Source organism: Pipistrellus kuhlii, unplaced genomic scaffold (genome assembly GCF_014108245.1).
Source record: "Pipistrellus kuhlii isolate mPipKuh1 unplaced genomic scaffold, mPipKuh1.p scaffold_m20_p_17, whole genome shotgun sequence".
Lineage (NCBI taxonomy): Eukaryota > Metazoa > Chordata > Mammalia > Chiroptera > Vespertilionidae > Pipistrellus > Pipistrellus kuhlii.
The window spans coordinates 26,161,047-26,173,775 of record NW_023425482.1 but is presented as its reverse complement, the minus strand read 5'-3'; the positions used below and the strand labels follow the sequence as shown (position 1 = coordinate 26,173,775).

Sequence of the window (12,729 nt, the reverse complement as noted above, 5' to 3'; positions counted from 1 at the left end):
ACCTGGGGCCGGGGATGCAGTCTGCAACTGAGGTCCGTGGCCTTGACCGGAATCGAACCTGGGACCCTTCGGGCCACAGACCGAAGACGTTCTACCCACCGAGCCACACCAGCCGTGACACAGGGAGGGTGCTCCACGCCAGGGCTCCGGAGTCAGCAGGTCCCGGGGGTCTTGGCGGAGGGCGGGCCCCGCGCTGACCCCCGCCCACCCGCTTGCCCCGCAGCCTACACCTACTTCTACAAGGGCACCCGCTACTGGAAGTTCGACAACGACCGCCTGCGGATGGAGCCCGGCTACCCCAAGTCCATCCTGCGGGACTTCATGGGCTGCGAGGACCCGGGACCCCGGTGGCCCGACGTGGCCCGTCCGCCCTTCAACCCGGACCCGGACGCGGGGGCGGAGCCGGGGGCCGGCGGGGACGGCCCGGGGCGGGACGGGAGCCACGCGGCCGGCCCGGGGGCCGGGCCGGAGGAGGAGGAGGAGGAGGAGAAAGACGGGGGCAGCCGCGTGGTGGTGCAGATGGAGGAGGTGACGCGGACGGTGAACATGGTGATGGTGCTGGTGCCCCCGCTGCTGCTGCTGCTCTGCATCCTGGGCCTCACCTACGCCCTCGTGCAGATGCAGCGCAAGGGCGCGCCCCGCATGCTCCTCTACTGCAAGCGCTCCCTGCAGGAGTGGGTCTGAGCCGCCTCCCGCAGCCCCCCACAACCCCTCTCCTCCGGTGCTAGGGCCGGGCTGACTGGTGGCGCCTGGGGTTCTGAGACTGCTCCTTGGGCGGGGGGGGGGGGGGGGGGGCGGCCACCAGGCCCTCCAACATCCCTGCCAGCTCTGCCCCCCTGTTGTTTATTTATGCCCAGGTTCTATGGTTCTGTGTCTGCACACTAACTGAGCATTGGTTTCAACCTTCCAGGCCGGGGGTAGAGCTTTCTCAATAGAGTTTAGCTCCAGACTGGGAATTAGGCCCCCACCCACCGTTGGCGAGGCCAGAGCAGCAGCCACAGCGCCAGCCGTGGAGAGGGGCGGGTCAGAAGGCGCAGGTGGGAGCCTGGCTGAGCTGGGAGGTTCTTCCCGCAGTCTGAACCCCAGGGCCTGACCAGGAGCCCCTTGGTCTTTCTCTGCCTTAGGAACAGCTGAGTAGGTGTGTGGGCTGCCAGGGCCACCCCCAGGCCAGGGGGACAGAGCGGGGAGGGGACCCTGGCCGTGAGTCTATGTCGAGTTTGGTTCCTTCCCAGCCAACCTCTCCCAACCCCAGCAGCCCGACCTCCTTGTGCCTACAAACCCTGCCCGCCCCTGGCCCCCACGTACCCCTGGAGCCCACGCCTCCCTATCTGTCCAGAGAAGGGGTTCTGGGCCCACCTTACCGAGGACCAAAGGGCGTCTGCCAAGGCCCCTCCCGCCGGGAGCCTCACCCCCCCCCCCCCCCCCCCCCCCGGTCTACCTTCTCTCCGAGCTCAGGGCCCACCCGGGCCCAGTCCCATCCTCTTGCCCACACCTCCATCCTCAGGGGTCTCAGCACCCCACCAGCCTCAGGCTCCGGCTACCAGTGCGCCAGCCGTCCTGGGAGAGCGGGGGCTGACGGGTGCCCAGGCTGGGGTGCTGGGTGTCACAGAGCATGCCCACCACCTGTGTGGGTGCCCATAGCCCAGCATGCGCCAGGCCTGGAGGGGGTCTCTCCCCTGCAGCTCCCTGTCTCCCTGGGCTCTGGGGGGAGGGCCGGCAGGAGCCGTGGGGCCCGGAGGCTCCCTGGCTCAGCCAGGGTGCGAGCTGCCCCCTCCTCCTCTTCCTCCCCAAACCGAGCCGAGCCGAGGCGAGGCTGCGGTGGGAAATGGTACTGTATCGCCGGCTCTGTCCCCTCGTCTGGCCCCCTGGCCTCCCGAGGCCCCAAGGGGAGGGTGTCTCATGGGCTGGCCCCCAAGTGCGGGTCCAGCAGCGTCCGCCCCCTCCCTCCCGAGAACGGAGGAGAGCCAGCCAAGGGGGGCGGGGGTCCGTGGCCGCCCCCATATGTGTCTTTCTGTAAATAACCTGCACTGATTAAACCGTACGGCCGGCAGAGCGTGGCCTTTGTGAGAGGCCTTGGGCCCGAGCTTACAGCTGGAGGGGCTTCAGGTGACGAGACGAGTCCCCAGTGGGAGTGGGGGGCTGGGGGGGGAGAGGGGACTTGTTCCCACACCGAACAGGCCTCGCTCCCAGCTCTGTGGGACTCCCTCCCAGGGCCCCTGAGAGGGAGGAGCCCTCAATGGCTGGGAGGGGTTGGGACAGGGGGCTGGGGTGGGTGGGACAGGAAGGCGTGGGGAAGATGTGTCATTCGTTCCTGGCGAGAAAGGGCAGGCCCGCTTCCCACACCCTGCACCCCCAGGTGTGGAGGGGGGGGCCTGCACCCCTCCAGGCGGGGCTCCGAGCAGCCCGAGGACCAGCCGGGTCAAGAAGGAGCGGAAAACGATGCCACTGTGGACGCCAGACGTTCCCTTCCCCTCGCGCTCTGCTCGGAGGGTGAGGGCCACAGATCCGCCCAGACATCTTGGAAGCAGCAAGAAGGCTCGCCCGGACTGGGTGTGGACCAGCCAGGAGAGCAGGGGACAGGCAGGGCCGCCCTCAGGCCTCGGTCAGCCTTGGACCGTGCCCCCCCCCCCACACACACACACACACACGCCCAGCCCCGCTGGCTTCTGGGCCATCCTGCACCCCCAGGAATGCAGTGATCACTGTCGTGGGCCCCACAACTCCCGGGCAGGGTCCTTCAGCCTGTTCTAGGCTCCTCCCGCCCCCGCAGCTGCACACCCTCCCCAGCCCCCCGGCCCCCACCCTTTCCTCTCTTTGTGTTGAAAACTGGCTGAGAGTCGGAAATGCTGGCCCTCGGAAGCCTTAAGGCCCATCAGGCCACACAGGGACCTTGGGGGGTGGGGAGGAGGGCCACGGGGTCCAGGGAGGACTCCGCCTTCTAAGCTTTTCTGTGGCAGAAGCCACAGCACCCCGACCCAGGTCTGCCTTCAGCTGAAACCGTAGGGTCCCCCAGAAGCCCGTGGTCACGGGTCAGGTGGAAGGTGGGGCGGGGCGCAGGGGCCAGAGGAGGAAGGGCCTCACTGAGACTTGGCAGCGGGGTCAGCCGGCAGGAAACTGCCTGAGGGGCCCCTCACCCCTACCCCGACCCCCAGACCCTAGCAGCCCCAGCTTGAGGCCCTGCTGCCCCCGCATTCAACAGGAGTCTGCATCTTTAAACTGGTTTTTTGGTGAACTTGGCTGCCCCCTAAACCAGTGGTCGGCAAACTCATGAGTCTGCAGAGCCCAATGTCAACAGCACAACGATTGACATTTCTTTGGAGAGCCACATTTTTTAAACTTAGACTTCTAACGCCACGTCTTCAACATAGACTCGCCCGGGCCGTGGTGTTTTGTGGAAGAGCCACACTCCAGGGGCCAGAGAGCCGCATGTGGCTCATGAGCCGCAGTTGGCCAACCACGGACCTAGCCTCACCCTGGGCCCCTCACTGGCCCCATCCCGTCCGCACCTTCTGTTCCTGTAGGTTTTGCTGATTCCCAAGTCAGACAGTGAGGACACTACAGAGGAGGGGGACGGGGTCGAAGATGAGTCCCATAAACGACCCCAGCCGATGTGACAGCCGGCGGCTTTTCTTCCAGCCAGGTTTCCTTCGATTTTGCACCGGGTGGAGTGGTGGCGACAGCCCAGTGACCCGCCCCGGATCGCTACTGGGGAGCTGGACGGAGGATGGTGGTGGCTACAGTGCCCGGCACTGGGCGGCCTCAGTCAACTTGCATTTTACTCGTGAGGACAATGGGGCTCAGAGAGGGGAAGTGACTTGCCCAAGGTCACACAGCTAGGACGTGGCCGTGCCAGGATTAGAACCTACAGGGGCCGACGGGCCCAGGGCTTCCCCGCCCGGAGACGGATGCTCCACCGCTGAGCCGCCCTGGCCTGGGAGACCCCGGGCCACCAACAGAGCCTCCTTTCAGGCCGGGCAGGGGCCACGCCGGCCGCCTCCTCCCCCGCCGACGTGGCAGAAAAGCCTTTTTGTTGTGGCTCACACAGGGGCCATTCTCCGGCTCCGGAGAAGGCCTGGCCGGCTTCCTGCCCGTCCGCAGCCGCCCGCCCGGGCTGGGGGGACCCCGCCATGGAGGCTCCTCCTGCCGCTCCGCGTCCTGCAGTCCCGCCTCCGGGGGCCCAGGTCGCTTCCCAACCCATGAAGTCACTCAGAGGGCAGAGGGCAGCCACCCCTCGGCGATTCCAGCAAGTGCTGGGGGTTCCAGGCCTCAAGATGCTTTCAGGGCAGAGCAGTACCCGCCTCAGCCCACTGCCCTGGCAACTGGATTCCTCAGGGCCCACGGAGCCCGGGCAGAGGCCCCTGCCAGGCTGCTTGCCCGCCCGACCTGCCCCCTGAACTTGCTTGCCTCTGAGACGTTGCGTATGCTGTTCCCTCAGGCTTGAATACCCTTCCCTGCACCTTTCACCCCGCCCAGGTTGCAAGGATCCTTCCAAGGCCCGGGTTAAGGCTTCCCTTTCCACCTCCTCTCCCTCCCTCCTCGGGGTGAGTGTGTGTGTGTTCCCACCTCTGGCTCACCCAGCACCTGTGTCCAGGCCACTCCTTGCCTCGGAGCCCAGCCTGCCGAGCGCCAGATGCTGACTGTGGCTGCCTTGCTGTGTCACAGGCCGTGCGTCCGGGGGCAAGTCACTTCACCTGTCTGAGATTCTCCCCTCGGAGGCTAGCAGCCACACCTGATTCACACAGTTGGGAGGCTTGGTGGAGCCGATCCTTGCAAACGGCTGAGATGGGCCTTTGTTACTAAGTCTCTGTTTCAGGTGCAGAGACCTGGAGGGCGCTGGGGAGGAGGCATCCTCCTGGCCCTCCTCCCCAGGGCTCTGTGTGGCCTGGAGTCAAAGGTCACCAGCGGGAGGGACTGACAGGTGCGGGGAGGAGGGACATTCAAGTCCCACCAGCTCCTCTCCCAGCTGCCCAGGCCTCTTCCTGCCGACCCCACTGGGGAGGGGAGCAGGGCTGGCCCAGCCCGGCCCGGCCCCTCCAGCATGCCCCAGCCCTCCTCCCCAGGCCCTGGGCGGGAGGCCGGCTCAGGTTTCCTGCCCCCCAAGTGTACCTGACACCCTCCACCCCCCCACGTGCACCCACCTCGGTCTTGGCCAGAAATAGCCTCCCAACGCCGCTGACAGCCCGGCTCACAGGCCCCTCCTGGGAACACGATAGCACGGCACGGCCTCCACAGCACAGCCGTCCACGGGCGTCCGTTAGGGATCACCCCAAGCCCGCTGGAGGCCGGCAATCTCCTCCAAAAACACACAGCATCATCCTCAAGCCCAAGGGCTTCCCCACGCCAACCCCCTTTCCCGATAGGGATCCTGAGGCCCTGGCCCTGCCCTGGACTGTGTCTCAGGGTCCCCAGGCAAGGCTCTCCTCCCCGCCCCCTTGACACCCACCCTCCCCGCCCCGGTGGGGCCTTCCCTCTGCTCTCCAGCAGAGCTGAGCACAGGGTGTTCCGATGGACCCAGCGTCCCGATAAAGGGCGGTTTTGTGCTTCCACTCTCTGCGGACAGGAGACCCCGTCCGGAACAGTCCCTCTCCTGTCCTGTGAGAACAGCTCCTGGTCCCTCTCAGGCCAGGGCCCTGGTAGAGCGGGCCCCATCCGATTGGTGGCCAGATGAGTTTGTGAGCCAGGATCAGCCAATCTGCATCCAGGGCTTGGTTCAGGGGTGGGCCGGAAACTCACGTCTAGCCAATCAGGGTCTCCTGGGGGCTTTTTCTGGAGCTTTGGGGAGAGAGAAGCCCTATGTCTGGGGGGATTGCTGAACCAGGGGGGTAGGGGTATGAGTCTAGAGCTGCTGATGGGAGAGAGCCAGGACAGGGGGAAACGGAGCCTTGAAGATTCTAGAAGGCACCACGTGAGCACCTGGATCCAGCCATTCCTGAAGCTTTCTGGCTTGAGTTTTTCAGTTACATGTGCCAATAAACTCCCCCTTTTTTTCTTAAGCCAACGTGAGTTGGTTTTGGTGATTTTAAAACGTTTATCCCAGCTGATGCCCAGGGTACCCAGGTGTGTGTTTAGGTTAACGCATTATTCTTGCCAATCAAGGACTGTTCTCCGGACACAGCCCAATCCCAGGACCACCATCTCTTCAATCCTTGGATGTTCACTAATACTCTGGGGTCCTGACACAAACCCCAGCTGCCTACAGCAATGCAGGACACTCGATCTCCTCCAGAGGCCCGGGAAGCAAGGAGCCAGATGGTGGCAGGAGGGGCCCAGGGCGCCGTTAACTGTCACGTGAGCTTTTGCAGATTGCAAACGGTAACGCATGGGGGCCAACGGGGAAAGCCAATGACTCCAAACGTGCCGGCAATCCCTACCCTCTCTTCTGCTCCACCTTAGCGTGTTATTGTACCTCCCACAGGCTTTCCCTTACGAGTATGTATTCATATATTCTATTTGTTAAACGTGAGTTCATTGCAGCCATGCCTTTTTCATTTAATATAGCATGAGACCTGGATGAGAAACGCGAAGGATCAGAGGCTTTTTCTTTATTTGCTGCCTGAATTAGGATGAGCATGCGTCCCGTTCCCAGGATGGTGAAAGGCGTGACTACTCAATGTATCTTTTTAATATATATATATATATACATATATATACATATATATATATGTATATGTATGTGTATATATATACATATATATATTTTTAATTTATTTCAGAGAGGAAGGGAGAAGGAGGGAGAGAGACAGAAACATCAGTGATGAGAGATAATCGTGGATCGGCTGCCTCCTGCACGCCCCCCACTGGGGATCGAGCCCACCACCCGGGCATGTGCCCTGAGTGGGAATCGAACCATGACCTCCTGGTTCATAAGTCGATACTCAACCCCTGAGCCACGCCGGCCCCCTTTCGTGTCCACATCCTATTGGTGGATTCATGCTGAGATGCTACGGAGGGGCTTCCCCAGCCCATAGCAGGACAATCACAGGAGCTCTCTGTGCACCAGATCTGATACGGTTCACAGTCTAAATCCCGATAAGAACCCCATGGGGCAGGTCTTCTGTTCGCACCCCCCACTGGAGGAGCCCGGGGCTCAGAGAGGTGGAGGAACTTGCTCAAGGTCACACAGCGAATCAGTGAACTCAAGCCCACCCCTTCTCCTGACCCCAAAGCTCATGCTCTTAGCTGTTCTTGTACTCGGTGAACATCTGTGGATGTCAGGGGTCAGGCGAGGATCCAGTCGTGAGCCGTACAGGGACCCTCTCCCTCCTGGGGCTTCTCTGTAAGGGGATGAGCATCCGGACAGAAGGAGCAGCCAGTGCAAAGGTCCTGAGGCTGGGCCAGGTCTGAGGAGCAGAAAGGAGACAGCAGGGTGCCAAAGGGGGTGAGAGGAGAGAGAGAAAGCACGGGCGCAGGCCCAGGCCATCGGGTCCGGAGCTGGATGTGTTCTAAGCCTGACAAGAAACTGTCGGAGCATATTAAGGGGCAGGGGAGAAGGTGGCATGAGCTATGACTTTAAGAATATTTCTCTGGCTGCCCTAACCGGTTTGGCTCAGCGGATAGAGTGTCTGCAGACTGAAGGGTCCCAGGTTCAATTCCGATCAAGGGTATGTACCTTGGTTGTGGGCACATCCCCAATGGGGGGTGTGCAGGAGGCAGCTGATGAATGTTTCTCTGTCATTGATGTTTCCAATTCTCTCTCCCTCTCCCTTCCTCTGTGTAAAAAAAAAAAATCAATAAAATACATTAAAAATATATATTTATCCAGCTACTGCATGGCTTGCTAAGCCACCTTTGCAAATCTCTGTGATTCTGGCCTTCAGAGGGAGCCCTGGGAGGGGCACCGAAGTGGGGTCACCGCCCACAACACACTAAGGCTGTGATCACAGGAGGAATCGCCCTCCAGAAGGCAGCTCCCGCTTCTCCTCCCCCACATGGCGGAGTGCCCGCCCCCCCCCCCCCCCCCACCAGGCCCGAGGTCATCCTTATCGGGGAAAGTCATGCTGCTTGTTGGTTTTACTTGCAAGGCCTTTGGTTGCTGCTGAGTTTAAACTTTCTCCCTTGTCAATTGTTACCTATTGGGGGATTTTTTTATTTTATTTTTTTATGGGAGGGAGGATTGCCGCTCATTGCCTAGTTTTTTCTCTTGGGGTGTCTCATCGTATTGATCGGCTGCCTCCTGCATATCCTCATCTGGGGACCGAGCCTGCAACCCGGGCCTGTGCCCCGAGCGGGAATCGAACCGTGACCTCCTGGTGCATGGGTTGGTGTTCAACCGCTGAGCCACACCGGCCCAGCTGAATTGTCTACTTCCATACGTGCTCCCAAATGGCCCTTCCAGGTCCCAGGAGAGCGTGCCTGACCAGACCGCTGGGCAGCCCTGCAGAGCGTTGGGGACGGGGTGGGACGCTGGGGGGCTGGGAGGGAAGTCTGCATGGGGCTGGGGGGCTGGCTCCTGCGGTGCAACTTCGGGCCCTGGAGCCCGTGTCCTGGCTGATCGGCAGTGGCACCAGGGCACCTGGGGCCGCCTCTGGCTGGGTGCGCGCCCAGGAGCACGTGAGGGGCCCAGGCCCTGCCAGCCTCTGACAGCTCCTGCCAACCGACACCCGCCAGGGGCACCTTCCCCTGCCCTGCTCGGAGGCAGGATAAAAACCTGCCGGGCGTGTTTTCACCAGGCTGAGAGTTTCGGGGCCTCTCTGGGACTGTTTGTGTTTCGGGTCACGCTCCTGGCGGCCCCCACCCCTTCTTCCCTCTGCCAAGGTGACGATGCCGAGGCTGCCAGGCCTCCAAGACGCTGGCCGTGCCTGCCCTGAGCTGCCCAGCGGGAACCTCCTTGTCCTCTTCCAGGCCCTTCGTACCCTCTGTTACATTTCTTTTTCTTTTTCTTTTTTCTATATGTTTTATTGATTTTTTACAGAGAGAGAGTTAGAAACATCGATGAGAGAGAAACATGGACCAGCTGCCTCCTGCACACCTCCCACTGGGGATGTGCCTACAACCAAGGTACATGCCCTTGACCAGAATCGAACCTGGGACCCTTGAGTCCACTGGCCAATGCTCTGTCCACTGAGCCACACTGGTCAGGGCTCTCTGTTACTCTTCATTCCCTCCCGGAGTCCTGTAAAGGGAGGGGGCTGCCTCCCTCCTACGGGGGGGCTGGCAGCTGGCCCAAGCTCACACAGCCAGTCAGAGGCTGGGGTACCGGGAAAACTGACCCCCAGCCCCTGTCCACCCCACACACCCAAACCAAACCTCCAGACAGGGAGTCGGCCTGGCAGCAACCCCCTCCGATCCATTCATTCATTCAACAAAGACTGAAACTCACAGGCATCCATGCGGAGGGCTGGCCCCCTACCAAGCTCTGCCACCGGCTGTTTTGGTAAACAAAGAGGGGCACAGCCACGCCCACCATCTGGCGCTGCGGTGACACCGTGTGTGTGTGTGTGTGTGTGTGTGTGTGTGTGTGTGTGTGTGTTTCCAGGGCAGAGTTCGCTCCTGGCAGAGGCCACTGGCCCACGCCTGACACATCTACCAATGGCCCTTCGCAGGGATCGTCTGCCCAGCCGTGTTATGACTTCCTTTTGCCCTTTCGTGAAGCTCTTCCTTATAGGAAAAAAAATTAGATGTACATTATATAGCTTATATTTTATTTAATATAATGTATGCAAGGTAATTATAATCATATAACCTAAATATGTAATATAAAATATAAGTATCTATCATATTTAATACAATACAGATTATATATGACTAGGTGGGGGTGAGGCCAGATTCCCTCTGCCCAGCCTGCACCCTCTCCAATCTGGGACGCCTCAGAGGATGTCCAACTGCTGGTTTAAGCCCCATCCTACCCTCAGGGATCAGGCCTAAACGGGCAGCCGACATCCCACTTGAAATACGGGAATACTGGCTCCTAACCACTCACGTGCCTGCCTGCCTTTTCACGCCTAACCACTTTGCCTGCCTGCCTGATTGCCCCTAACTGCTCTCCCCTGTTGGCCTGATTGCCCCTAACTGCACTCCCCTGCCGGCCTGATCACTCGTAACTGTTCTCACCTGCCAGCTGATCGCCCTTAACCGCCTTTGCCTCACCCCTCCACCGTGACTTTGTGAGGAAGGACATCCAGAAGATGTCCAGTCTATCCGGTCTGATTAGCATATTACCCTTTTATGAGTATAGATTTTATTTTGTGACTGTTGGTATAAAGACAAGTACACCAGGTAATCCGGGCTGGGTTGTATTCTGTCTTGTTTTTTGTTTTTTCCTGCTGTTTTTAATTAATTCAAATATTCCCACGAGCCATAGGACTACTGTGGGCCCACGCACTGCCCCTCCCCCAAGGCTGGTGGAGAAGTGCTCACGTGGGGCCCACACGGCCGAGAGGAGCGCCCCCCGGAGGAGACTCTGTGCTCAGCCCTCACTCCCCGTGGACCTCACCCAGACAGTCCTGGGGCAGGGAGAGGCTTAATGGCTCTGAAGGGAACCGCCCTGGGCTCAGACAAAGTGACTGCACACATTTCCTAGGATGAAGATGTTTATTCCCTTTCAAATTCCTTTATTTCGTATTTTTCAGACTTTTCATTGGCTTTTGTTTTTGGAATAAATAATAGATGCACTGCCCGGCCCGGCGTGGCTCAGTGGTTGAGTGTCGACCTATGAACCAGGAGGTCACGGTTTGATTTCCGGTCGGGGCATATGCCTGGGTTGCAGGCTCGATCCCCAGTGTGGGGCGTGCAGGAGGCAGCCAATCGATGATTTTTCTCTCATCAATGATGTTTCTATCTCTCTCTCCCTCTCCCTTCCTCTCTGAAATCAATTTTAAAAAATTTTAAGAGAAAAAAAATAAGAGATGCACATGGCTTAAGAACATGTTGAATGCCCCAAATGATTTGTAAAGGGATATAACCCTCCCTCCCATCTCTGCACCCCGCCACCCACACTGGTCTGAGTCCCTGCAAGCAGAGATATGCAAACGTGGTTTACCACATTCCTACAAGGAATATGAATATGTTCTTGTGCACAAATGCATCTTCTCTCTGTCGGATGGCTCTTGCAGGGGTCCTCAAACTTCTTAAAGTGGGGGCCAGATCACGGTCCCTCAGAGAGCTGGAGGGCCGGACTATATGAACTACTAATTCCTACTGTAACATCTCGGCTGCGCTCACGGCCCAAAAAACCTGGCGGGCTGGATCAGGCTCCTCTGCGGGCCGCATGTGGCCCGCGGGCCGTAGTTTGAAGACGCCTGCTTTAGGATCCCGTTGAATGAAGAGAACACAATTATGGCGCCTGCAATATTTCCAGCGCCCTTCCATTGCAACCGTGGAGTAGAGACTGCTCTCTCATTACCTGGTGCTTTCCGATTCCTTTATTTGAAACAAGGATGTGCTATTTACGGAAGACACGATAGCCTGAGACGACCTCAGCGAATTCTAATTTGGGACGTTTATGGCCGACACCCAACAGAACTGGCCGGAGTGGGATGGGAAGGAGGCAGACATATAACACCGATTTAGTAATTTTTCCCGGGGATATGACTTCACAATTGCAAGTGTTACATAAACGGTAAACAAATCCTTCCAAAGGTCACTTGACAAAGCAGGGCTCTCCGACTAAGAACATCTATCTATTCCCCAGGCGCCGTTAGGAGAATGGAAAGGAGGCTGCCGAGCGGGAGAAGGCCGTGCCATCTGGTGTCCAACAGGAGACTTGTCTCCATCCTATAAAAGGAGCGCCTACGGAACAATAAGAAAAGAAGCAGCTGAAACTGGTGTGGCTCAGTGGATAGAGCGTCGGCCTGCTGACTGAAGGGTCCCAGGTTCGGTTCTGGTCAAGGACACGTACCTTGGTTGCAGGCTCCTCCCCAGCCTGGGCCCAGGCTCTGGTTGGTGTGTGTGCAGAAGGCAACCGATCCAGCGGTTCTTTACCATCCCACCTCTGTAAGTGAGGAATACAGCAGAGAACAAAATACAACAGGCAGGCAGACAAAAACCCGTCTTTAGGGAGCTTCCAGGCGAATGGGGGAGAAGACAATAAAAATCAGTAAGTCAGTAAACGGCACATGACGTGCCTGAGAGTAAGTACCAGAGAGAAAGACCAAGCAGAAAAGGAGGGAGGGTTAGGGGATCTGGAGTGGGGTGTGTGCGTGTGCGTGCGTGTGTGTGTGTGTGTGTGTGTGTGTGTGTGTGTGTGTACATGCACATTTTTAAAGAGTGTGGCCAGAGAAAGCTTTTCTGAGGAGGTAACACTTGAGCAAAGGTCTGAAGGAGATTAAGAAGCATAGCAGAGCCCTAGCCGGTTTGGCTCAGTGGATAGAACTTTGGCCTGTGGACTGAATAGTCCCAGGTTCAAATCTGGCCTAGGGCACATGCCCAAGTTGTAGGCTTGATCCCCAATAAGGGGCGAACAGGAAGCAGCCGATCAATGATTCTCTTTCACCCTTGATGTTTCTATCTCTCTTTCCCCCCCTCCCTTCCTCTCTGAAATCAATAAAGAAATATACTTAATAATAATAATAACAACAACAATAAAAAGTGTAAGTCTAGTCCAGCTGGCATGACTCAGTGGTGGAGCATCCACCTATGAACCAGGAGGTCACGGTTCGATTCCCAGTCAGGGCACAGGCCCTGGTTGCCGGCTGGGACATACAGGAGGCAGCCAATCAGTGATCCTCTCTCATCATTGATGTCTCCATCTCTCTCTCTCCCTCACCTTCCCTCTCTCTGAAGTCCATATTA

The 12,729-nt window shown here is 58.7% G+C and overlaps 1 protein-coding gene across 3 annotated transcripts in view; it reads left to right on the top strand.

The window, feature by feature from the left end:
• Nucleotides 1–774, top strand: part of MMP15 (matrix metallopeptidase 15) — a 21,292-nt gene extending 20,518 nt beyond the window's left edge. For 2 of the 3 annotated variants that reach the window (XM_036440704.2, XM_036440703.2), the window contains one exon: nucleotides 224–774. In XM_036440704.2, the coding sequence (XP_036296597.1) occupies nucleotides 224–684 (461 nt within the window). In that variant the 3' untranslated portion in view covers nucleotides 685–774. The remainder of the gene's footprint in view (nucleotides 1–223) is intronic. The other variant, XM_045582832.1, reaches the window with a different exon arrangement.
• Nucleotides 775–12,729: the final 11,955 nt, after the last annotated feature.